This window comes from Phyllostomus hastatus, unplaced genomic scaffold (genome assembly GCF_019186645.2).
Source record: "Phyllostomus hastatus isolate PE091 unplaced genomic scaffold, TTU_PhHast_1.1 phas_scaffold_1674, whole genome shotgun sequence".
Classification (NCBI taxonomy): domain Eukaryota; kingdom Metazoa; phylum Chordata; class Mammalia; order Chiroptera; family Phyllostomidae; genus Phyllostomus; species Phyllostomus hastatus.
Genome location: NW_025334011.1, coordinates 17,718,198 through 17,745,451, shown reverse-complemented (window position 1 = coordinate 17,745,451; position 27,254 = coordinate 17,718,198). Strand labels below are relative to the sequence as shown.

The following is a 27,254-nucleotide window of genomic DNA, read 5'->3' as shown; positions in this document are numbered from 1 at the left end:
ACTTAAACATGATTCTAAAGGTAATAGTGTTAAATTAACTTAGTTTGGAAACTACTAATGTAGTTTGGAAACCTTCCGATATAAAACAGTATTAGAGCTCTGTAGTCACAAAAATTATGGTTGGAAGGAATTCTCCATAATCTTGAATGGTTGGTGGAATGAAGTATGTTACTGTGTTCTTACCCATTGGACTTGTTTGGCATTGTCTGCTGTATTGCTAAGACATGGTAGGGTGGGGTTTAGGATTTCTAAAACTACTTACCTGTCAGGGTCTAGATGCCTAAGTTTTGATTTTTAAGATTATTTTCTAAATCTGTGACCATTTGTTCTTACTAATGGAAAGAAGAAGCTGAGATGTCCCATGATTTATAATAATTCTGTAATTCTGAACGTATGTCTCAAATACTTCTAGATCAGTTAAGAGTGAGCATGTGTATTTTGAATCCACTAGTCCTAACCAATTAATGTATTCATCTACCCCTGGATCTCCTCTAAAAATCTCAGTATCACATATTAATAAAAGACTGATCTTGGAGCATGTAAGTATCTGCTGTATGGAATGTCTCAAGAGTGTCTCAGGTTTTTTTTTTCATTGACAAGTATATATTAAATTCTTTCTGTATCTGACATTCTGGTTAGTTGCTTTGGGGAAATAAGTATACTGTTCTGCACATGAATCCTGTCTTTAGGGAACATAAAAGCTAAAAGGAAGAGCAATGTGTGTATATCAATAAATAAAATTTTTAAGATAGAGCGTCTCTAATGATCTGTAGTACATTAAGAGTTTAAGGTCGGGGAAAATTACTTTCAACTGAGGAAATGAGATGCCCAGGAAATATAATATTTTACTTGATGCATAGAGAATGTTTAGACTTTAGCTATTTGTAGATAGGGAACAGGGCTAGATGCCTAATCCTAGGAAAACAAATAGCACCCACCAGCAGTGGCTATTTCACAGCAGTGCTTGTTATAGGGGTAAATCACTGAAACTCTTAAGATTGGTCATGGCTGAGAAATGTTGGTAGAGAAAACAGAGTTTGGATCAGGGTTGTTTTAAGATAGAAAAGTCTTAATGGTTGGAAAGGAAGACTCTAGAAAGATAATGGATTAAGATGCGAGAGAAGAATATTTGATGAACCAAAAATCTGAATAGATGGGAAGTGAACAAGTAGAAAAAGTCAACTCGAAGGAAGGACAGAATAGCTGTGAAAATACTCAGTATAAAACAAATCAAAACCTTAATTTTAAAAAGTCTTCATAATATTTGATTAATGAATGTTTAAATTACTAGGAATTTTAAAAGTAAGTTTTCTTACAAAAGAGATGATTATTGCTTTTAATGTGTAGTAATGTATGTGTTTACAAAAGTATTTTCCTTTTACTTCAGACTAGTGTTTCAGTGATTACATGGAATAATAAATAATGGTACCTATATATGTAAGGATTGTGCTTCTGAGTTCTAGTTATTTTGTTTTGTAATCCCGAAAAGCAATTGCCTCTACTTTTGTATTCTTTGGTAAGAGTGTGTTTGTTTCTTATCCTGTTCTCTGCCAACAAGTGGTACCTTCTACATCTTTTTCTCTAATTAATTTGAAGTTTCCTAACATGATTTTATATCTATTTTTTTAAATTATTTTCAGAATCCATTTTTCTTTTTCATGGCTATGGGTTGGTTCAGATCCTTATTATCTCTTTCATAGGAGATTATAGTATAATAGCCTTCTTTTGGTTTTGTCCAGTATACCTAGAGTTCATCAGTTGGGCTTACTCAAGCCAGTATCTCAGAAATGATGGTAGGGAAGTATGTCATTTAGTCATATATGAAAAAGCAAACAAACATGACTGTCTAGAATAACAGATGTTGCTTGCCTTATTGTTCCTTAAAGTAATCTTGGGAAAATGAATTATGATTGGGAAGATGCTGGCAGAATGAATCTGATATCAGAGTAGGGACTGCTAGTTGAATTATGTTTAAAGATTATCGATCACCTTCTTGATAATAAGATTCTTTTCCCTCTTTATAATGCAGTTGACTGTTTTGCAGCTTCCTTTCACATTAATTTGTAGTTGTGTGTTTACAGAAATTATGTCCTAATCACCTTGTTTAATGGAGATACAGACCATATATTATGGTGAGCTATTTCTATAGATGTTTAGTGTTAGTTTCATACTCAGAGGGTCATTTTATTTCAGGATCTCTGGATGGAATAGTGTATTTATATAACAAATATGTATTTGGAATTATGGTTCTCAGACTTTTCTCCATCATGCTTTAATATCACGAGCAAGTCATATTTTCATTCAAAAGGTGTGTTAGGAAGTTTATATCGAAAGGTTGTCTTTGGATATGTCAACATTTAGGAGACTAAAAATCTTAAATTATCTTGGCTAATAATATGAAGTCTGATTTTCTACCTAGATCAGTCTTCGTGGAACTATACAGAGAAAACAGATTAGTGTGATAAACATATAAAAGACTTGAGGGAAGATAATAATTTGAAACAAAATATTAAGTAACACCTAGAAATTTTAGGTATGGAAATCTATAGTGCTTGAAGTAAAGAACACAACAAATGGGATGAATAGCATAAGCTATATAGCTGAGGAACAAAGTAATTTAATGGGTAGGTCAGAGTAAGGAAATCTCTAGAAAGGAGGAGATGACTAAGAGTACAAACATACATACATACATACATACATACATACATATATACATACAAACAAGCAAAATAAAAGCTATATATTATGGAAGATAGGAGTAGAACCCAGAGAACAGGAATCCCCAAAAGGGGAGAGAGAAATGGAGAGGAGGAAATGATCTGAAGAAATAATAGAGGTAAACTGCCTTTAAAAAGCTGAGAGATCTTAGATTGAAGCACCCATAGAGTGCCAAATTAAAAAGAGGGTAGGAAAGGACATGTTATAGGGAAGTTTTTAAATACCCAACACAAGGAAAAAATTCTAAAGCATGGACTATTAAAAGGAAGTGCTTCATGGGAAGTGATCTGAAAGGACTAAATAGAAGTGACTTCTGTCCTAAGGAACATATGAAAAGGAATACTGGAAATGTGAAAATTACACTCATATTTCTTACAGCAGCTCCTGGATTTGATTATCAAGCGATATTTAGGAAGCTTACCTAGCAACTTTGAAATATACCCATGACATATTTTCTTTTTTTATTATTGATTTTTAAAAAATATTTTATTTATTTGTTTTCAGAGAGGGGAATGGAGAAAGAAAGAGAGGGAGAGAAATGCATGGTTGCCTCTTTCGTCCCCTCTACCTACTGGGGATCTGGCCCACAACCCAGGCATGTGCCCTGACTGGGAATTGAAGCAGTGACCCCTTGGTTCTCAGGCTGCCACTCAGTCCACTGAGCCACACTAGCCAGGGCTCCATGACATACTTTCTCAGACACCAAACCCAGAACAAGAAATTGTATATGTATTATACATAAAATAATAGTATATACATGACAAAGGACTGTCAGTTTCTTTGTATATAATTCTTGTTTTCATAGGGCTCAGACTACAGTTGGAAGACTCAAAAATATAAATGGTTACAGAATAAAATGTTAGATAAAATTATCATAGTGGTTATGTAAAAATTACAGGTTTCAGAATAGTTTTTTTCTTACTTTCATTTTCTAAAATTTAACGTGGTCATTACTTATATGTTTTTATTAAATTATAGAAAACCTTTAATGCAGAATGGTGAGTTGTTTTAATAGCCATCACATCTAATAAGATTATGTTCTTCATATTGGAAACCTTTTACTTACTAAATCTTTCTTTTAATTTCCTTAAGCTAAGGAAACAAATAAGTCACCATGTAATGCAGTGCATGATGTTTCTCATCTAGGCTTATGATTGGTATTAATTTAGGTGTGTCTCATCTCTTCTTGGATGAAGTACCCTCATTAACCTGACCACTTATATGCATATTTTATACTTCATGTGAGCTAAGTATTTCTAGAGCTAGAAAATAACACCATGTACAAAAAAATTAATATAATTATCGATTCATGGTGCTAGCCTTGACTGACATTTAAATTGCTTGACAATATTAATACACATCTCTAGCAAACTCTCTTTACATTTTTACCATGATTACTTGTTTTTTTTTTAACTCTTCCTCCTTCTCCATCCACAATGTATTAGATATCTTTGTCTCTTATTTCCAGAAAAATCTTCATCTTCTTATTACCCACTTCTGCAAAGCTACTTGATTTGTATCCATCTTCCTTCCTTCTCTCCAGTTCTGCTGGCAAAGAATAGTCCCGGTGCTCCGGATTGCATCCTTTTCAGCTGCCCTCAAGAGACTTTGTCATTTTAGTTTCCTCATTTTCTTTTTCACGATCATTTATCTGTATTTAAACATGCTCTAGTGTTTCTCCTCTTGAAAAAAACCCCAGGCCAAAAAGCCTGAACGTTTTAAATCCCACATTTCCATTTGTTTACCTGTCACTCAAACTGTTCTACCTCACCGACTCATTTAAGATCCTCTCTTTGTTTTGTGCGGTATGTCTCTATGTGACTTTATTATTGGAATTTCTTGTGCTTCCTCTTGAGGGAATTTGTGTCTTTAATTCTGGACACAGTTATAGCCATTATGTTTTTAAACATTGCTTTTTCCTATTTTTTAGGAATCTTTGGTAGACATTTTTGGATTTTCATTCTGTCCTTCATATTCCATTATCATTCTTTTATCATTTTCATTTCTTAATCTCTCTGTGCTGTATCTGGGTAATGTTTTGATCTTACTTGTTTACTTGTCATCTCTTTAGCTGTATTAATTTATTGTTTTACCTGACTGTTGAGTAAAGAATGTTAGTGAGCATGTTTTTCAATTTTAGGAATTCTTTGTGAACCTTTTTAATTAAAATGGACCTGGTCTGGTTTTGTTTTCTTGTCTTGTTTTTAAGACTGTGTAGCTTCACATATTAAAAAAATGTTTATTTTGAAATAGTCTCAGACTTACAGAAAAGCAAGTATAGTACAGAGAACTTTATTTTCCTAAACACTTTGAGAATAAGTTGCAAATGTAGTACCCAATCCAGCCCTGACCTCTTAAATATTTTGTACAAACAAGGACATTCTTTGCAAAGCCACAACTGTCAAGAATAGGAAATTAACATTGTCATATTACCACCATCTAGTCTTCAGATGCCATTTAAGTGTTGACACTTATATCAACATTTTTGAAGATTATAGGCTAGTTATTTCGGATTTGGGTTGTTTTTTTTTTCCCATTGTTAGATTCAGGTGGTTGTTTTGGAGCCAGGATATCATAGAAGTGATCTATCATTGCATCTTATCAGATGGCACGTAATCAGGCTTTTCCAATGAAAAGTTTTTCTTTTCTCACTTAGTCATTTAATTAGTAAGTATTTTGTGGGATAAATTGTGAGATTACATAAGTATGCCATTGCTCATCAGACTTTCAGTTAATATCACTATAGGTTTAGGGAAGTATGGGTTATAATCCATTTATTGTGGTGCTTAAATTGTTAAATTTAGCCATTGGGAGCCCCTTTAATCGGGCTCCATGCCCTTTAGATATGCCCTCATTGTTCATTGAATGCTTCCTTACTTTCTAGCACTGCAAGTATATTATTTTTCTATGGCTGTAACATTATCATGAAACCAGCATTTTAAAACCATACAAATTTATTAGCACGTAGTCAGAAGTCCAGGCTGGGTTAGCTGGTTTCTCTGCATAGAGTCCCATAAAAACTGAAATCAAGATGGCCAGCTGGGCTGTTACTATGAGGAGACTCTGGAAATAGTCACTTCCAAACTTCTTTAGGTTTTTGTCAGAATGCAGTGTATTCCTTGCAGTTATAGGACTGAGGTTATCACTTTCTGGCTGTCAACTGAGGGCCTTCCTAAGCACCTAGAGGCTTCTCCCCTGTCCTTACACATGAGTCCCTACATTTTAGAACCAGAGAAGGTGAGATGAATACTTTTCACACTTAGAATCTCTAGGACTTCCTCTTCTGCCACATTTCTATTGCTTTCTCTTCTGCTACATTTCCCATCACTCCTTTGTTTTTGTTGTTCTTCTGTTTTTAAGGGCTTTTGTAATTACACTTGGCCTAACCTCATAATCCAGGGTAATTCACCCATTTTAAGGTGATCATCTGATCAGCACCTTAATTCAGCCTGCCAAGTTTTTTTAAAGGTGTACCTAGATTAGTGTTTGAATAACTAGGCCCTGGTTATTCAAGATAGAATAAGTGGACAAATGGATGAATTGGGAGGATGTCCTTAGAATTCTGCCTACCATAGCAGGATACCCCATATTCCTCTTATTTGTATAGTTTTGTTCTTTTATCATATATTTGATTCCTTCTCTTAGATTCTTAGTCATTTAAAATACGTATCTCGTAATCTTTATTTGTTGTTTCTATTTTTTAAGGTTCTTAGAAGATGGTCAGTCTTAAATGTTTTTGTCTGCTAACTTGTGATCAAAGGGATTGTTTCCTTCCATGTTTTCTAGTTTTGTATCATGAGCTAATTTTATAGTCCGGATTGAGGAAATATTCCTTCAGAGAGGTTTTGTGTTTGCTTCTGCTGTGTACTCAAGTACAGTACCACCTGACTCCTTCTTATGTTAATTTATGTCTGGCATTTACCAGACCAGGCCCATAGTGTAAATTCAAGCCTAAAACCTGTTGGAAGACAAGGCTATGGCTATAAATTCTCAAGGCAGACTTTTCATACCCCACTTAGAACTCAGGTCAAATTGGACAAGCATCCTTATTTTCTCCCTATGTTGTGATTTTGGGGTTTTATGAGGATTTTTTTTTGGGGGGGGAGGGGTGATCTGTCTTTCTCCTAAAAGAACATAACAGGGTTTCATTAGTTTCAACTTCCTATCCTTTTGAGGTCCAAGGTCTCATCTCTCTTTCTTTGTGGGCATTAAAGTCAAAGCTGCTAGGTTACTGACAGGCTGACTCCTTTAGGACAACCTGTTAAAGCCTTTTCCTCTACATTTTTGACACCTAAGGATTTCCCTTACTTTCTGTGGATTTAGTTATTTATTCTTAGGTTGTTTTAATTAGGAAGGATCTTAGGCTGTTTTTAGTCTGCCTCTTGCCAGAAATAGAAATTCTCTCATTGATTAATTTTTCAGACCTCTTCACACAGGCTTTTGGGAAGTACTACTCCACTCAGGCCAGGAATAGTATTTATATTGCCAAGTCCAGTGAGTATTTTGCAATTTACATCTTAGATGACTTCTTAGCATATTTGTTTTTGTTGAGGACTTCCTCTTATTGTAACCATCTTCTCTCCCTTCCCTTCTCCTCCCTCCCTCCCTTCCTCCCTCCCTCCCTCCCTCCCTCCCTCTCTCTCTCTCTCTCTCTCTCTCTCTCTCTCTCTCTCTCTCTTTCTTTCTCTCTCTCTCATAATTTAGAAAGAGGGAGGAAGTGCAAGGAGAGACAGAGGGAGAACCATCAATTTGTAGTTTCATTTATTTATGCGTTTTTGTATGTGCCCTGATCAGGGATCAAACCCACAACCTTGGTATATTGGGATGCTCTGACCAACTGAGCTACCCCACCAGGGCTCTCAACATTATATTTTATTTTACCTTCTTTGAGTAATGAATGTGTTAATCAGATAGAGACATAGTCCATGATCTAGAAAGGGAAAGCCAAAATACTGCATATCCTAAGTGTTTATTAGTCACCAAAGGAAGGGATATTAAGGCAACATGAATAACAGAAGTTTTCTATTCATGTATATATTATCCTATTTATCCCTTTTAATATTAATAGATATTGTTTCTCCTTTATATTTAGCAAGATGGCTACTATTTATGAAATGCTTACTATATTATAGACAGTATACTAATAATATTGATATATGCTTTACATTAATTAGCTAATCCTTTCACCAGCCCTATGAAATCATTGGTACCATCCTTATAGATGAGGTGTGTTAAGTTCAGAGAGGTTATTTGCATGTGGGAGCAGCATTTGGACTTTTAACTACTTCACACTATATTAAGCACCAGGAAAGAATATTCAGTCTCTTGGTATCTGGGTTAGAGATAACTTACCTGGCTTAATCATTTGCTTGGTTAAATATTCCTCAAAACTGTCCCATTCATATACTCTTCTGTGTTGAATAAGCAATTTGATGTGGTACTGATTTGGCCTTCCAGGAAGTTTGAAATTGGGAAGCAGGCACTCTGGTTGATGAACACTAATATTTCTGTCACTGGAGAGGAATACTTCTGTCTTATATATTGATTTATGTCACTACAGTAGGCATACTAAAAAAAGGTTAGGCCTAAACAATGTTTTCTTGTCTCTACCCACACTGTAGTTTTCATCCTAATTTACCATGTGTCTCAGTGTTTCCAGATCTAATGGTCATTTTCAGTCTGTTCCTTTACTAGTCTTCAGCATTATGTGATAGAGTTGATGTGCCCCCTCTTTCTTCAGATTCTCTTTTCTTGGCTTCAGTGACACCATACTCAAGGTTTTATCTTTACCTTACTGATCTCAATTTTCTTTACAAATTGCTCTTCTACTAACTATCCTTGAAATGTTGGAAGTCTTTAAGACTTAGTCCTGAACCAGCTTTTTTCTCTTTAAAAAAATTCTTTTCTCCTGTTCCAGTTTTTACCATCTCAGCAAGTGTCACTTCCAATAGCAGCCAGAAACCTGGATTCATTCATAATACTGTTCTTTATCTACCAAACATAGCTTATCCTCAAATTTAGGTGATTCCAGCTTCTAGATTCCCACTTTCTCCATGCTCAATACCATTGCCACCATAGTCCAGAGGGACATAGTCTTTCATCTAAATTGTCTTGTATCTAATGCACCCCCTTCTAGGGACCTGGCCTGCAACCCAGGCATGTGCCCTGACTGGGAATCAAACCAGTGACCCTTTGGTTTGCAGGTCAGCACTCAATCCACTGAGCAACACCAGCCAGGGCACTATTTATACTTCTTAATCCCCTCACCTCTTCACCCATTCCCTGACACCTCACTCTTATCTGGTAACCATCAAAATGTTCTCCATATCCATGATTCTTCTGTCTGTGTTATTTTTGTTTGGTTAGTTTGATTTTTAGGTTCAGTTGTCTTTGTGTGTGTGTATGCGTGTGTGTGCGTATGTGTGTGTGTAGCCATTTTATTGTTCATAGTTTTGATGTTCTTTTTCTTAAATAAGTTTCTTGAACATTTCATATAATAATGGTTTGGTGATGATAAATTCTTTAGTCCTTTCTTGTCTGGGAAGCACTCTATCTACCCTTCGATTCTAAATGATCGCTTTACTGAGTAGAGCAGTCTTGGCTGTAGGTCCTTGCTTTTCATGACTTTGAATATTTTAAATATTTCCTGCCAATCCATTCCAGCCTGTAAAGTTTCTTTTGCAAAATCAACTGATAGTCTTCTGGGGACATCCCCTAGGTAACTAACTGCTTTTCTGTTGCTGCATTTAAGATTTTCTCTTGTCTTTAACCTTTGGCATTTTAATTATGATGTGTCTTGGAGGAGACCTCTTTGCATCCATCTTGTTTGGGACTCTGTGCTTTCTGGACATGCATGTCTGTTTCCTTCACCAAATTAGGGAAGGTTTTTTTCATTATTTATTCAAAGAGATTTCCATTGTTTTACTCTTTCTCTTCTTGTTCTGGTACCCCTATGATGTAAACATTGAAATGCTTGAAGTTGTCCCAAGGCTGCTTGCACCATCCTGGTTATTTATTTATTTATTTTTGGTTTCTTTTTTCTTGTTTTTCTGATTGGTTGTTTTTTTGTTTCCTTATGTTCTAAATTATTGATTTGATTCTCAGCTTTATCCACTCTACTGTTGTTTACCCATAAATTGTTCTTTGTTTCAATTAGTGTATCCTTCATGTCTGACTTGATATTTTTGTGCTGTTGAGGTCCTCAATAAGTTCCTTGAGCATCCCTATAACCAGTGTTTTGAATTCTGCATCTGGTAGATTGCTTATCTCCATTTCATTTAGCTCTTTTTTTGGAGTTTTGATCTGTTCTTTCATTTGGGCCATGTTTCTTTGTCTCCTTATTTTGGCAGCTTCCCTGTGTTTGTTTCTATGTAGAGCTGCTGTGACTCTCTGTCTTGGTAGCATGGTCTAATGTAGTAGGTGTCCTGTAGAGTCCAGTGGCACAAGCCTCTCTTGTCACCCAAGCTGGGTACCTGAGGTATATCCTTCATGTGGGCTGAGTGCACCCTCCTCTTGTAGTTGAGTATTGATTTGTGTTGGCAGGTCAATGGGAGGGATTTTCCTGGGCCAGTCAGCTGCAGGTTGTGGCCATGACCACTGATCATTCACCTCTGTCCTCCATGGAAGATTAGCTATGCCGGGGCACTGTTGTGGTGCTCTCACGTGGTCTGTAGTGGTCCACTGGGTGCTCTGGCCCTGGAGTTTCCCGGGTAGTGCAGGTCAAGGTCAGCCCCCACCTATGTTTTGCACAGGGCCAGTGTGCCTGAGCTGTAAGGCAATCTGAGATGGCTGCTGCTAGTGCTATGCCTGGGGTTACTTAGCAAGAGGTATGCGTGCTAGGAGCTTGCTGAGGCTGGCTGTTGCTCTTTTGAAAGTGTTTGGGAAGTTGTGAAGCATGAGACAAGATCCACCACTCATATGGAAAAGTCACAGTTAACAGCCTGGGTGGGCCTGTAAATTGGGTGGGACAGAATTGGGATCTCCAGGGCAGGGCAAACAGTGTTAGCCATGTTGATGGAATCTCAGATATGGCTCCAGCTTGCTGGCTCTCTGGATCTGTCGGGGGAAGGCTTAGAAAGGGACAATGGCCTCTGCCTGCCTTTCTGTGTGAGAAAAAACTGCCTCCCCAGCTCTTGACTTGATGCTAGTTACTTGGGTTTCTCCCATGTGTCACTGGTGCCTTTCAAGCTACTACTGTGGTGCTAGAGCTCAGAGAGAGTGAATCTGAGTAAGTCCATGTGTGGGTTCTTTAAGGGGAACTGCTTGGGACTCCAGTAGTTTCTTCCACAGATTCAATCCCTGCTGGTTTTGCAGCTACATATAATGGGGACTTATTTTCCTGGCACTGGAACCCTGGGTCGGGGGCCTGGTGTGGGACCGGGACTCTGCTTCCAAGATATCCCTCCCGAATTTTTATCTACCACATGTGGATGTGGGACCAGCCCTTTCAGTGTCCGTGACCCCCTACCAGTCTGGATGGATGTGGTTTCTTTAATTCCATGGTTGTCACACTTCCATCAACTCAATTTCTGATGGTTCTGAGTAATGGTGGTTCTACCATATTTTGCTGTGTATAATACACACTTTTTTGTCCAAATATTTGAGGGAAGAATAAGGATGCATATTATACATGGGTAGTACCTGAAATACCTTGTATCTGTTCTTGTGTTTTGTAGTTATTTTCACGTAAAATTTTTTGTATCATAATATGTACAAAAATAAATGCCACAATTCCTTTGTAATATAAAAACAGGTATTTAAATATAAATAAAGAGATAGTTGAATTAAAAATTAAGAGATTTTGTTCCTGAAAGTTTGGGCCCAAAATGTGGGTGCACATTATACATAGCAAAATACGATATATTTTAGTTGTGTTTTTTATGTGGTTGTGTGTGGAGGGGAGCCATGTTTATCTATGCTGCTGTCTTGACTGGAAGTTCCTCATTAATGTTTTTTAAATCGTACAAAAATGAAAATTGAAAAACTGCCAGTAAATTGTCCGTCCCCTGCTCTCCACCTGCCGCCCCTTTATACTTAGCTACCTTTTGACCCCATTGGAAAAAAAATACCTAATGTTTAGAACTACCAAAAACAGAAAGAAGAGAAAAAAAATTTTAGTAATGATGTTTCCCATCATAGTGGATTCTTAAGAACATTCTCTATGTATGTGGCATGCTAGCTGGATATATTTTGGCATAATTGTTGGTGTCTTCAAAAGGCCAACCAGATAAGCCTCACTTGCTTCTTGCAAAGCACTGATAGCTACACTCTGGAAATGCAGACCTGTTTTTAAAGTCCTGAGCTATTTTTGCACAAGACGCTGGAAGGGAAGTTTGCAAATCAAGTTTCACGGAGTGCCATGATACTAGGCCTGTAACATGAGGTTTCTTCACCCCTCTAGCAGAGGAAACACCTTGTGAGTGGCTTTGGTAGCCCATTGCTTCCTTAGTGCTTTACCACTGGTTGATTTGTCAACAGTCTGCTTTGTATGAGCTATATGGTGTAGAAAACTCCTTACTAACCACCCCTTCACCCCTATCAGCTGGAGCTCAGAGAGCTGCAAATGGCCTACGTTACTTTATTTCTTTCAACTTCTGTTATGTGAAATGAGTGATAGTTATCTCATTGGGCTATTATGCTAGTGACCTGTACATAGTAGCCAAATACTGGATATTCTCAAATGCTACTCCTGCTTCAGTGATTGGTATCACCACTCTCATGTTCACTTACTGGTACTTAAGAATCATTCCTGAGTTTTCCCTTTTTTATATTTCAGGTCTGATTTGTTACCAGTCAAATGAACTTTGCCTCTGTAATGTCTCTTTACTGCTATTACCTTAGTTTAATCCCTATTTTTGCTTGTTGGTATTATTGTAGCAACCCTTAATAGTTTACTTGGTCTTAATTTAAATATCCTCCCCAATCTAGTCTTTGCCTGTGTCATTGATTTATAATTTGCTTAAACACCAATATGGTCACACAAAACTTATGTTTACAGCCCTTCGGTGGTTTCCTATTGTCTCTAATTTTTTTAAACTTTTAACTTTTAATATTCTTCTTGATCTTTTTTTTTTTGTCTCATTTCTTGCGTAACTTACTCAGATGGTAATTTTAAGTTCTTAGAATTTACCCTGCTCTCTGTTGCGTGTTTCTTCCTCAAACCACCCTTTGCCTCTGTTCTGTGGCTTCTTTGGAAATTAGCTTTAACACTCATCTCTTCCAGTAAGTTTTTTTGACCCACCTCCACCCCCTCTCTCTCACTCTAGGTCCTGGAGAGATTCTCTTTTATTTGTACTCATAGCCCCCAGAGGATGTTTCTGTCACTCTTCACAGTCTTTTGTAATTGTATCTTTTTTTTCTGCTAAGCTTCCTGAAAGTGGAGACCACATATCTTGAATGGCTTTGTATCTCCAGGGTTTAGAATAATGTCTGGCAAACTGTGAGCTCTCAGATGTTTGTGTAATGGATGTATTTGTTGAATGAATAAATTATGTTTTTTTCTGGAGAAATTGTAGATATCTTAGAAGCCTCATTTATAGTTGTAAGACCTTTAAGATGTCCCAGTTCTTTTATTCCCCTAGTTTGAAGATTATAGGTGCTTCTATTTATTAGGAATCAATAATATTTATGTTCTTTAGAACAAAGTAAATTATATTTTTGATACAATAACTTGCTGTCTTCAAGGACTGTAGTTTCTCAAAAGGATTTTTTTTTTAACTGCAGCCCACTTGTGCTAATTTTTTCCTGCTTTCCTCTAGTTACAGTGTCAGGTTCTTAGGCTTTTATTTCTTCCCACCCTCCCAAGAGACTTAGTTATAACAGGATCCGTCAGCTTCCACATTATGACCAGATAATTCTTAGTTGTCTGGAGTTGTCCTGGGCATTCTAACATGTTTAACAATATCCATTGCCTCTCCCTACTAAGTTTCAGTAGCACTCCCTAGTTTTGACAACCAGAAATGTGTCCACACATTGTCAGATGTCTTCTCTGGAGCAAAATCACTTCTGGTTGAGAACTCGACTGAGTTATAGATAATTGTTTCTCTAAACTTAATCCACAAAGAACCTGTCTCTTTCTGTGGGCTCTTTGTTATCAACATATGCCCATGATCTGCCATCTTAAAAAAAAAATAAGCAAAAAACACCTTCTTTTCCATTAAATCCGTGTTTTTGTCTTTTTCTCATTTTCCTTCTCCATCCCCTTCCCATCCACTTTTTTAGAATGAATTGCTTCCACTCTCTCCTTTCTCCCTTTCTTTCTAGCTGTTAACCATGTTGCCGCTGTGTTCTTTGTTCCTTGAAGAGAAAGTTACCACCACCTACCTAGTAGTATACATCATGATTCTCTCTTACTCCTCTGTCCACCTCCAGTACCCACACTTGTACACCCTATTTATTCATTCATAAAGTCATTTCTAGTCTACCTCCTGAATTCCCTAGAATCTACCTATGTTCATTATTCTCACAGCTGTGTCCTGCAATGTCATCAGCCTCTTTATTGGCCTCCAAACCCCAAGTCTAGTCCTACTCTACATTATTTTCTACATTGTAGTGTAGGTGACCTTTTTAAAATAAAAGTATCTTCCCATTTCAACTCTTCTCAATCATGAGTTCTGGGGCCCTAGTTTGTGTGTGAAAGGCCAACCTGGTGCTTTTTATGCAACTCCAGTTGCTTTATTTTTCTACTTATGAAACATTTCATTATTCTTAGGAATTCCTAAAACCTTTCTCATTATTTTGACAAAGCACTTCCTGGTGTGATCCCTGTCTATTAGCAAAGCCATTTTTGATATATAAAGAAACATTCTTTTAGACAAGTGTTTTATGAAAAATCCATATTTATTCAGTTAGTTATTGGTACTTTTTTTTTTAACCACCACCATTAAAATTTGTCATTGGGGGAGGGATCGGGAAAAATGTGAGTATTCTAACATATTGATGTGGTGTGTCTGACAAATTTGACAGCTAAGTTATAAAATTTCTTTTCTTTCAGGTATTTATAACAACAATGACGTAGCAGTATCATTTCCAAATGTAGTATCTGGCTCAGGATCTAGCACTCCTGTTTCCAGTTCTCATTTACCTCAGCAGTCTTCTGGGCATTTGCAACAAGTGGGAGCTCTGTCCCCATCAGCGGCATCATCTGCAACCCCTGCTGTTGCTACAACTCAGGTACATTACAAAGTAACATAAAGATGGGTTATCAGTTTTGAAAGTGAGCTTGATTGGAGGAGAGAGAAATGAAATAGTGCTTCCTATAGGGATTTATAAAATATCTCAATTTGTATTGACATGTTAGTGGAAGTCAAAGACATTTCTACATGATATTCCTGAGAGAAGACAAAGGAATGTGTTGGCACCAACTGATCATTTTAAATTTCTGAGTTTCTAATTTTTTTCTAACAATGTAAAATACTAATTTGAGGGGAGCTTTTATTCTTTCTTTTCATCAATAAAAGTTAGACTTTTTAAAAGAACTATGAACCAATTTTGGACTTGTGGTTTTAAAATTTCATTTTATAATTTCAAAAACCACACAAATAATGTTTGAATATCTGCTAAATTTTTGTAGTCCACTGTAGGAGAATATAAAATAAAGAGTGAATGATCCCTTTAAGTACAGTATGACTTTCTTCCTAGTGAGAGAGAAGGGGAATGTTCCTAAACATTGTAAATAATGGTGACTATGTGGTTGGTTTTGCATTTTTTTATCCTTTTCCTCCACTTTAGATCTGTAATTGGATAGGTGACCTAGTCTACAGGAATGCTTTAAGCAAGAGTCAAATTAGAAAAATTATGACCTTGAAATACATAAAAAGGACAGTAAATGGGCAAAGCTGTACTCACACACACACAGTCCTACTCCAGCCCACCCTCACCCCCACCCCCACATTTCCCTAAAGGTAATAATTTAAAATTCCTAAAGTATATATTTTTAATTTATTTGGAATTTTTGATATTTTTATTTTATTCAAAGGTCTAGTAGTGTGTTAACATTTTGAGAAAATTATAACAGTGATAAATGTCTAATTACAAATGACTAGTTAAGTAGTTATTTGTAAGTTGCTGTAAATTTATGCTTTATGTATATATTCATAATTTCTATTGTGCAGGCCTTTAGAATGTATTCACTTTTCCAGTATTTTTTCTAAACTGTAGATCAAAGCACAGCATTATTATTTTTAAAGTATGTAATGGTGCAGTATAAACAATCATTATAATCATGTTAAGTATTAGAATAAACAACAGACAATTCAGAACAGAAAATCAGTGGCATGATTAGTGGTATTATCTTTCAAAATGAAAGTTAACTATTTGGTGAACCTCTCAACCTTAATAAAGGGAGTTTGATTGGTTTAGGAAGAGTTCTTCTTTAGCTTATTTCACTAAACTGAGTGAGTAGCCACAATAATAGAGGCTTGGGGTTTGAGAGGGTGAAAGGACAAATAGTTTTGTCTGTTTTTATTTCATCTCTTTTAAGTTTAACTAAGTGTAGCCATATGCATTGATAGCTTTATATTCTTGGACAAAAGTCTCACATGAGCATTTTCAATGTACATTTTTCTTTTCTTTCTTTATAAAAGTCTTTTAATTATTCTCTGGTTAATTCTAGGCTGATTTAAGCAAAAATCTCATTTCTTCTCATTCATTATGTTTGTGGTTTTAGGGTTTGGCTTAGGGAGGTTGATGGGGGAAGTGGTGGTAAAGAGAAATTTTATAGCTAGAGGGAAAATTCCACTCAACAGATGACTCAACTAAAGAACAAAGAAATCATAGTTGCAAGTAATCCAGGATTCAGTCCAATTAAAATCTTTATGGTTTACCCTTTTTCTATGTTTCAGTAAGATGAGTCGTTTATAAATACGATCATCCAGTTAGACTTAAATGCTGCATGCTGAGACAACTGCATCTGTGTTTCTGTCCAGCAGTAAAAGCTTCAAGCTGGAGTTTATTTAGCCTGGCTTATCTAGTGCTGCTGTAGCAACCATCAGTCTCCAGGCAACTGAGGCACATTGACCTCTCAATTTAACTGAGAGCAGAACTGCTTCAATTTAGCTGCCTGAGACAATAGTATTGGTATTGAATGTGCAAAACCTGAATTTTCTAAGGCAATGTACAAGGGAAAGGATATAAAAATGTTTAGAATAAGTTGAATGTTTAGATAGAACTCTTAAAATTGTGATGGACCTGGTAATTGAATTTTCTTCTCAAAATGACAAAAGTTTATTTCTGGTTTAACTTTCATGTAGGCCCTGCTTATTTTCTAATCTGTTTAGATAATCACATCTAGCATTTTATTTAGGGTTTCTTTATAGGTAGTTGATTTAAAACTAAGAGAGCAGTGCTAGAAGGTGTATTCAAATGATTGATATTTAAAAAGTAATTATAGAAATCTTATTATAATTATTAAAAAAGCCATGATGCTAGCAAGCAAATATTTTAAAAAATATATAAATTAGAGGACAGAAATATTAGATTTGAATAATGTTTTGCCCCCTCACCTTCCTCTAAAAAAACGTAATGAAAGTAATAGTTCTTGGTGACTAGTTTGGCGTCTGCAGGATAAAAATCAAGAGGTAATTCTTGATATTTATAAAAGTCAGAAAACCAAGTTATTCTGAACTTGGTTTTAAGTAAGAGATAGGCCTCTTGTTTGGATTATTTGCTGTCTTAAGAATTGTTTCCTACAAAGTAGGCAGGTAGGTAGGATTAGAAAGCTAATAGAAATTAAAACTGGGAATAGATTTGTGTCTTTCTTTAATTTGAAAAAAAGGGGATGTTTGTAAATTTTGTGTTAGGAGGTTAGGGAGGGAGAGTCTGACACTCTAATTTGGAAAAAAAATTTTAAGATTTTATTTATTTTTAGAGGGGGGGGGAAGGGAGGGAGAAAGAGCTGAGAGAAGCATCAATGTGTGGTTGCCTCTTAGTGTTAGTGCTAGTGTTAGTGTTCAATCCACTGAGCCACACCAGCCAGGGCTGAAAAAATCTTTTAAAAATGTTGGATAACTCAGCTTTATTTTTTTCAATGTTAGATCATTATGTTTTATTTTATATTTGTTTTTAGAATAATTATTCTTTCACAGGTATCAGCAGTATAGTTATAGTTCATATACATTAGTGGAAGATATTAGTGGTATCCATGTGATTTTTTTTTTAAATCATGTGTTCTGCCCTTGTTGTATCATGATTACAGGTATAAATTAGTTTCTGTAGGTGTGCCATTAATTTTCTATTTTGCTGTCAAATTCCTCTCTGTTTCCTAGTTCTACATTCATTCTGTTCAGTCTTTGGGAGAATTGAAGTGCTTTTGTTTTAAGGATGATTCCTTGAATAGAAGAATTTAAGACTGAATATCAATAAAAAATTGTATTCTAATATATTCCGCATTCTTTTGGATACAAGTCTTCATGTAGATAATCATGGTTCATTATTTACTCTGTTAAAAACGGTACATATTTAAATAATTTAATTAAGGAACTTCCAATGTTGATGTGATATTTAGTAAATGAAGATACTTAAGTATTTTAAAGGTACAATTTTCTGACTAATGTTTTGTACATTTCTGTGAGACTTTTGCTTCAATCAGCTTTGAATATTTTATTTTCCAAGTGCATAACTTTCGGGGGGCGGGTGTTGGGGAGTTGTCTTGGGTGTAGTCCTTGCTTTCCTTTCAAATGATGTCTGATATGACATTTTCATTCTATTTGAGAAAATGGTTCAGTTTCCCAGGCAAATTCACCTGACTTGATTGGTCAGAATGAAAGTTTCAATAAATAATTTTATAATGACATAATTTTAAGGAAGTTAACAGTGAATCAGAAATCCTGGGTTCTGGGAGCTTTGCTACTCACTAGTATAACTGTGGACAGGTCTTTTAAGTTGTGGGTATCATTTTTTTCATACACAAAATGAAAACTAAATATCCGTTTTACCTGCTGTTGTATATGTATGTTATCAAGTTCAAGTGAAAATAAGTACTTTTTAGGCTATAATGTACTTTGGAATTAATGGTTATTACACTGATGTTATAATTATAGGACATCATTAATTCTGGTTGTTACAGAAATAGCCTGATTACCAGTGAGAAATACTGTCCTTTGCTAAAAATAATATTAAATTTTGTTTTAAAACTCATAATTCCATGTTAACAGATATATGAATTTTAGCTATTTTAGGTTCAGCTATTGATTAATGTCTTTTTTCATTTTTAAATTATTTCACTAGCCGCAGTAATACCAAGGACTTAATTTCCCTCCAAAGATAGGTGGTATATTGACTAGATATTAACCAGTTAGTAAGCCTTAGAATTGGTTGGTTATTCCATGTAGTGCTGTTGTCCAGTCATGAATGTTCACTGATGGTTTAACTACAATTTAATCCCTCCCACTACTTTATTAGGAACTCAATTGTAGGGCATCTCAGCATTAGCCTAAACAGTGGTTTTGAATATGTTAAGCTCCTAACAATTAGGGAGCAGTTTGGGGCATTGAATAATGTGGAATGATGCAATTGAACCTGACAGCTTCAACTGTCAGCCTACTCATGGGACCTGAAAGTTGTTCACACTTGGTTTCATCTCTCATCACATGCTGAGTATTAAAGCCTTACTTTACTAGTGGGTAGCTGACTTGGGAATGGGGTCTGTTATCAGAATACATTTCATAGTATAAAGTTTGAATTGAGTTAGAAAATATATAAAACTTTCCTGTTTTTCCTGTTTTCCCCAGTTTTTCCTGGAAGTTTTCCCAGTCAAACAAATTATGTTTACAGATTGAAAAAATATAAAAGTAATTGTCATTAAAATATTTGGATTCTTCCATTATATTCTTAGTATTGCTATGTGATTATACAGGGGTGGGCAAAAGTAGTTAATAGTAATAATACAATATTAGTAGGTAATAATACAAAAATATTCTCTGTGTTTCAAGTACTCCCAACTATAAGCCTACTTTTCCCACCCCTTTATCTAAATTAAGATATCATTGCATAATGAGACATTTATACCTTCTAATTTTTCTTAGGTAAGTGTGTTTCGATCTTTAAAGCATAGCCATGTTATCAGAATATAATTGATAGATTATATTCTCTAAAAAAGTTAAAGGCAAAGATGGAAACCATAATAATTCATGAAAATAATTTTTTAAACAACAGACTAAAATTTGAGTACCTGCCATGTGCCAAGCATTTGTTTAAGCCCTTATATTCACTCAGCTAGTTCTCTCAATATTCTTGTGAGGTGTAGGTACTATTATCTCCATTTTTACAGATTGAAGACAGAGATATAGTAAGTACCTTGCCCAAAATGAGACAGCTTGGTTTATGGCAGATATATTGATAATAAAATGTTTTTCTTCTAATAGTATATATGAAATAGAAATTTTTTAATTAATATTCAGTTTAGTGACTGATAAGATTTTGGAAGAAGGTATTTTTAAATTATGTGTTAGGGTTGGAAAGCTTGAAAAAGCTGTGTTTTAAAGCTTATTTGGATAGTTACATTTTAACTTTTATTGACAGATTATTTGTACATTTAAAAAATGCACGCTATAACCTCTTTCTGTATGATTGAAGTTTGAAGCCTCATATCTACCTCTGGATGATGAGGTAGATGATACTTTCTGAAGGTGAAATTTTTACCATAGGTCTTAATTCTTTCCAACCTAAATTTTCTTATTTCTTTTCTATTTCTCTAACTTTACCAGCATTGATGGGGAGGGGTAAATCTCCCAAAATGATACTCTCTTTTAAGTCTGATATTTACATAATTGAGCAGACTTTACCTGACTTTTTTCTTCCACAGCTAATTCCTTTAGAATCAGCTGAGCCCTGGCTGGTGTGGCTCATTGGTTGGTTGGAACATCACCCCATACACCAAAAGGTTGTGGGTTTAGTTCCCAATCAGGGTTCATATCAACATTGTGGGTTCAGTCCCTGTTTGGGGAGTGTGTGGGACACAGTCGGTCAGTGTTTCTCTCTCATATCGGTGTTTCTTTCTCCCCCCTCTTCCTTTCTCTCTAAGTTCAATAAACATTTTTAAAAAATTGTAATGAGCCGAGTACCCAGGAATTTGGTTTTTACTTCTGTGAGAGCTCTTTTAAAACTTCTCAGTGATCATTTCATGTAAGAGGTAAACTATTAACAGGGACATTTCAAGCTGAAATATAATTTTCATCTTGTTAATATTTTAATATAGTATGTCAGTCTACTTAGGAAACACTAAATTTCTTAGATTTGTTTTGAGTGTGAATACTGCCTTGGTAGACTCACATACCTTTCTAGATACTTAACATAGTAAGTTATTCTAAATTCGCTTAGGGTATTCTTTGACTCAGGCACCTAAACATATTTTATTTAAAAGTAACTTAGGTTTTCCTCAATAATTGTTCAGTTTATTCTTCCTCTGTTTGTCTTTGGGTCCATCTTGTAAAATAATCGTACTTTTTTTAATGACACTTTTACAAGAGTATTATTAGAGTAAGTGTAACATAACATCCTGAATGAAGTGGTTCCTTTCAACTATTAATCTTGGGAAGCAAACAATAAAACCTTTCCAAGATAACATATATTAGAAGTTGAAGCAAAAGTTTATTATGACAATGTGAATTTATAATTTTATAATGTAAATCTAAGTACCTAGTTTGTTTTTAATCCTATTCTTTTCATTGTAATTTACTTTGAAATAGATGTATAAAAACTTTTCAAAAACAGTGCAGAGTACAGTGTTGATACACTCGCATATCATGGATACCCTTCACTCAGTGTTAACAACTCATATTCTCTAGTGCCAGTAGATCCAAGGAGGATATCTGTCCGTAACAGCCATTTTCCTTACCTGGTCAAGATAGAATTGAAATGTCATAAGGTAGGTACTTCCCTCTAAAAAGAATTGCCGGTCATTGTACCAGGCCTTCTGAAGCAGACTTAAGGTCCATTAATAATTTGTTTTTGGTGTACTTTTTAAATCCCGTGTCCAAAGTATGCAGTGACGTGTGTGTGTATCATTTCTTTACTCTTTGTTCCAGATTTCTTTCATATAAAAGCTTTCAGTGCTCTTTATGTTTCTTTAGTTTCACATGGACGTCCTTCCACTCCTCTGAATCTTAGTGCTTTCGCTTTCACTTATTAATGACAACAAAGGTTTTTGAGTCTACAGATTGCCAGACATTATGTGTGTGCTCTTCTTAGTAAGGGGTCTTTCTTTTCCCTGCTGTCTCACTTATCCTCCTTCATTGATACTAAGTTGTGTGGGATCTTTTCACTAAAATGTTGGGGATTTCTTGGCTCTACCTATAGTGCCAACAGTTACCAAGAGTTCCCAGAATTAACCATTCAAAACATCATTTCAAAAGTATTGACTAAGCGATATCAGACATTTGTGGAGTCTTTGGTCACTCATTACCCACTTACAATGATGGTAATGAAATAGAGTTTTAACATAGTGTGGTTTAGTTGTTTGAATATGCCACAAAATTTTACCTGGTAAAATTAATAAGTTATTTTAATCTCTTGAGGGGTTTCTCATTTAGATAAATGCAGTAATTTTTAAAAAACAACTACAAGATAATTTTTACCCATTCAGAAAATTTGGGGAGATTGGTCATTTAGGATAATGAAGAATGCATTCCCATTTTAGTTTATTATGTTATTAATTTACTTTTTCCTGTCATCTTTATAAAATATGTATTTTTCTGCTTTGGAATTAGCCTAAAAATGGTTTATCTTCTTCCTGATGATAGTCATTATGCAAATGTTATTATGTTATTGTGATCTCTTGTGTAGTAAGCCCAGTGTGTGATATAGAAACTAAGATAATTTATAGACTGCATCAAGAAATTTGGTTCCATATAAGTTTTTGAAATATTTGTTCTAGTTTTGTGAAATATATCACTGGGATTTTGATAGGAATTGCATTGAATCTATAGATTGCTTTGTGTAGTATGGACTTCTTATGATGTTAATTCTTCCTATCCATGAACATAGTATGTGCTTCCACATATTTGTATCTTCTGTTTCTTTCTTCAATATCTTACAATTTTCTGAGTATAGGTCTCTTACATCCTGGGTTAGGTTTGTTCCTAGGTATTTTCCTCTGTTTGAAGCAATTGTTAATGGGATTGTTTTCTTAATTTCTCTTCTTGTTCCTTATTGGCATATTAAAGTCACACTTCTCCAAAGAGACATACAGACACATGAAAAGATGCTCAATGTCACTAATCATCAGAAGAATGTGAATAAAAATCACAATGAAATACCACCTCTCACCTGCCAGAATGGCTATCATCAATAAATCAAAAAACAAGTGCTGACAAGGATATGGAGAAAGGGGAACCCTTTTTGCACTGTTGGTGAGAATGCAGATTGGTGTAGCACTGCATTTCATTGCACTGCTGGAAAGCAGTATGGAGATACCTCAAAAAATTAAAAATGGATCTGTCTTTTGACCCAGCAGTTCTACTGCTGGGGAATATATCTAAAGGAACCCAAAACACTAATTTGAAAGAATATAAGCACCCTCATGTGTATGTTCATTGCAGCATTATTTGCAATTACCAAAGTATGGAAGCTGCCAAGTGTCTATCAGTAGATGAGTATATAAAACAATTATGGGACATATATGCAATGAATTACACTTGGCTGTAAAAAGGAAGAAAATTTGACCCTTTACAACAGTATAAAAGACCTGGACCTGGAGAACATTGTGCTAAGTGAGATAAGCTAGTTAGTGAAAGACAAATACCATATGATTTCACTCATATATGGAATCTAATGAACAAGCTGAACTAACAGGCAAAACAGAGAGACTCATGGATGGAGAACAGATGACAGCTAGTGGGGATGGTTAGGGGGTGAAGGGATTGAGCAAAAAGGAAAAAGGACTCTGAACATGAACAAGAGTGTAGTGATTGCTAGGGGGAGAGGGGTATAAGAGGACTAAATGGTAATGGAAAAGAAATAATAAAGATTAAATTTAAAATAAGAGGAAAAATGAAATTTGTAGCTAATAAGGGTAAATATAATGCCCTTGGCAGAAGTAGCCCTTCCTAAAAAAGGGTGTATCTGATTAGAGTAGGGTCTTTTGTTTCTTATCAAGAGACTAAGGCAACTCATAAAACTGATAATTGGAACTAACCAGGTAGTCCAACTGGTGTAATGTTCTGATTCAGCCAGAAGCTGCATGCAAAAAGAGAATCAAAAGAATAAAATGCAGATGCTGAGGCATCTAGATGTCCATATTCTTTGAACATCACCCCACCATACTCTGTAATACGCTGCTTCTTGCTCATATTTCTCTCCTCTCTTGCTGTCAGCTGTTACTTCTTGCTGCCAACAAACTGTCTCAAGATACTACTTTTTCTTCCTCTTTCTAATTAATTTTCCATTTCTATTGTGTTATATGCTTAATCTTTCTAGAATTATATCCAGAGTAAGAGTATATTGACTCTATGAATGGCATTTTTAAGTATAAGGTACCTGGAATTTTAACATGTCATTGGTAACATCTGGTCCTACTATTTGTCCAGATTTTTTCTTTTTGTAAGGTATTTTGTATGTAGCCAAGATCCCCAAGTATTTGACTTCTGTAGAGGTTAAAAAAATCTTAATTATATTTTCATTTATGAATTGTGTATTTTATGTATGTAAAACTAAATACATGGCAAGGATCTAGTATGATCTTTAGGTTAATATTATGAGTTACCTTTTCCTGAGGGCTAATTGATAGTTAAACAGGACTTCATAGTACAAACTTACTGGCTTTGTTTACAGATTTTTAATAAGAGAAAAAACAAAACCCAGAAACTGACAGATTGAATTTAAGACATGAAAATGTGAACTGTGAAATATACCTTTGAAACAATGGAAAGCAAGAATAGGATTCTACACCAAGGAGACTCTGTGAATTAAAGTCCAGTTTTTATACTTAATAACTTGTCTATAGGCCGAATATAACGTCAGGGTCTGAGTCGTTCCAGAAACACCATTTATTCTCTGTAATATTTTGCTTGTTCTAACTACTGTGTCAACTTGGTCTCTTGTATGCAACTATACATGGCAAAATGTTCCATATCTTTAGTTCTGTTGGTATTCAGTTTCTTTATGTTAGATGTGCTCTGATTTTTTGAAATTATTTTCCCAAATTTTTTTTCTGAAATAATTATTCAATGATTTCATTTTATGAAAGTTTAATTTCATTCATGAAAAAGAATAAGAAGTCTGCTTTAAAATTTGTGGTTCTGTTAAATCTGGAGTATTTCAGCCTAGTAATAGCCTTCTATGAGTAACAGTATTTTGTGTACAAGAGATTTGCTTCCAAAATGCCACATTCTAAGGTTATAATATTCTTGGAAAGCAGAAGAAACCATTCACATCAAAGAAGGCATTTTTATTACATTGGATTACGCAAGACTTTGGCCAACCTCCTTAGCTTCATCTGTTTAAGGATTCATTTTCACTTGTTTGGCACAAGTCCCAGTAGAGGCCTTCAGAATTGTGGTTAGTAACATGAATGAATTACAAACTTTGGACCAGCTCTTCAGTTAGTAAGAGCTGGCTTCCTGCCAAAAAGACAGTGCCTTATATGGGGTCAGGGCAAAGCTGTGATTCCTTTAGCCTCACATAGTATAGAAAACATACTTGTGATGCCTATTTGCTTTCTTTTAAAATAAAAACAAAATAAAACAAAATGCACTCCAGCTTCTGAGTCTATCAAAACATGAAGTAACAAAATAGCGTGCAGGTTTTTACTAATGACAGAGTTAAGCAATGGAAATATGACGCTGAATAAGTAAAATACTAAAAGTAGACGTTGGACCTTTTGACCTCATTAGCATCCTGTGATGTAAGAGACTAAAGCGTGTTAGACATCTGTTGTCTACCTGCCCTTACTTTGTAAGTGGTTAAATAAGATTAAGTAATTAGTTCTATGTTTACATGGTAACCATGCCACTGGCTTTTGGTATTGGCTAGATACTTCGAAATTAAAGCAGGAATAGTTAACTTTGAATGTCCCAATTCTTTTTTTTTCAAATTTGGAATTATATAATTTTTCAAATGTTGTAATGGTAAGACAAGTGAGAATGAAATGTGCTCTTCAGATAGTTACTAATTTTTGCTTATTGTAGAAATTAAGAATTAAGAAATCTAATATTTGTGGTTCTGTTAAATCTGAAGAGTATTTCAGTCTAGTAATAGCCTTCTATAAATAACAGTATTTTGTATACAAGAGATTTGCTTCTAAAATGCCACATTTTAGGGTTATAATATCTTGTAGATTGGAGAAAATAGTTATTGGATCTATGAGGAGGAAGAGTGTTAAGATATTTTCAAATATAATTCACTTATCTTTGTAATTCTTTTCTTTTAGGCAAATACCCTATCTGGATCTTCTCTCAGTCAGGCACCGTCTCATATGTATAGCAATAGATTAAATCCAAATTCTTCAATGGCTGCTCTAATAGCTCAATCTGAAAACACTCAAACAGGTGAGTTTTCAAGAATATTTATACTCTGAAATTCTGTTCCTCTTGCTCAATGTAATTTCCTCCTCAGTGGCTCATTTTATATGAAAAGTCTAAAGGTGTGCTTAGTACAAGATCATGCCTTTTTATATTTTTTTAACCAGAAGAATCACAGTTGGAAGTAAATACTATGCTGTGCTGCAAAATGGTGATGTGTTTTTTTCACTGTCTGAAATGTAAATGTTTAAGCAGAGCCATCAGCAGGCAGGAATGCAACAATGTCTCCTGTGACTTTTGTGATTGATGTGTTCAGTTCTCAGTTCTGTGCAATGAAAGTAACATAACACTGGGCTATTCTGTGAATAGCCTAAACCTTTATTTGCATAATTCATGAAATTGCATTATACAAATGTGGTTTAAAAAATCCTGTTAGAGAATTTCTACAGTGTTTAGTAATCCTGTGAAATTTTACCAGTTGACATTTTGTAGCATTTGCCTCTTGTACTATTTTAACGAGCTGTTGGATTTGCTTTGTTTCATTCCATCCTTAAGGATTTGTTGACATGTCCAAGTAGTCATGCCTGTTTGGGGGAGGGGAGTGGCTTTAGCAGTTCACCAAGAATGGATCAGTCATGTCTCTACCCTTTAAGGGTCAGAGGTTACTTGATTCAGAATAAGGGAGGGACAACCTTGAAAGAGGTCAGATAGGGTGCTTTTTATAAGCAACTAACTGTAGGGGAAATACAAGTTACTTTTCAGGCAAAGATTTTCTGTTACCTCAGAAATGTTTTGAAGGATTAATTTTTTTCCTTTTAAATACAGAATTCTGTGTTCCTACATATTTTTGTCAATTCAGATATTTAGCATTATATGTAACCTTATTTTTGGTGTGAGGATTCGTGTTATATACAAAATTTTAGTCTTGGTGTGTGGCTCTGTGTAATATGTTAGGTATTTTATGATTTGTTTTGAGATGCAAAGTATTAAAAAATACAAAGCATAAGGATTTGCTATGGTAAGCAATACAGATGACCTGTCCACTACTGTGATTCATTACTTTAACTGTAGAAATTAAAAGTG

The 27,254-nt window shown here is 35.1% G+C and overlaps 1 protein-coding gene across 11 annotated transcripts in view; it reads left to right on the top strand.

Moving 5' to 3' along the window:
• The window catches only part of MLLT10 (MLLT10 histone lysine methyltransferase DOT1L cofactor), a 243,144-nt gene that overhangs the window by 197,090 nt on the left and 18,800 nt on the right, over positions 1-27,254 (top strand). For all 11 annotated transcript variants that reach the window (XM_045857925.1, XM_045857921.1, XM_045857927.1 and 8 more), the window contains 2 exons: positions 14,711-14,889; positions 26,081-26,198. In XM_045857925.1, coding sequence (XP_045713881.1) covers positions 14,711-14,889; positions 26,081-26,198 — 297 coding nt within the window. The remainder of the gene's footprint in view (positions 1-14,710; positions 14,890-26,080; positions 26,199-27,254) is intronic.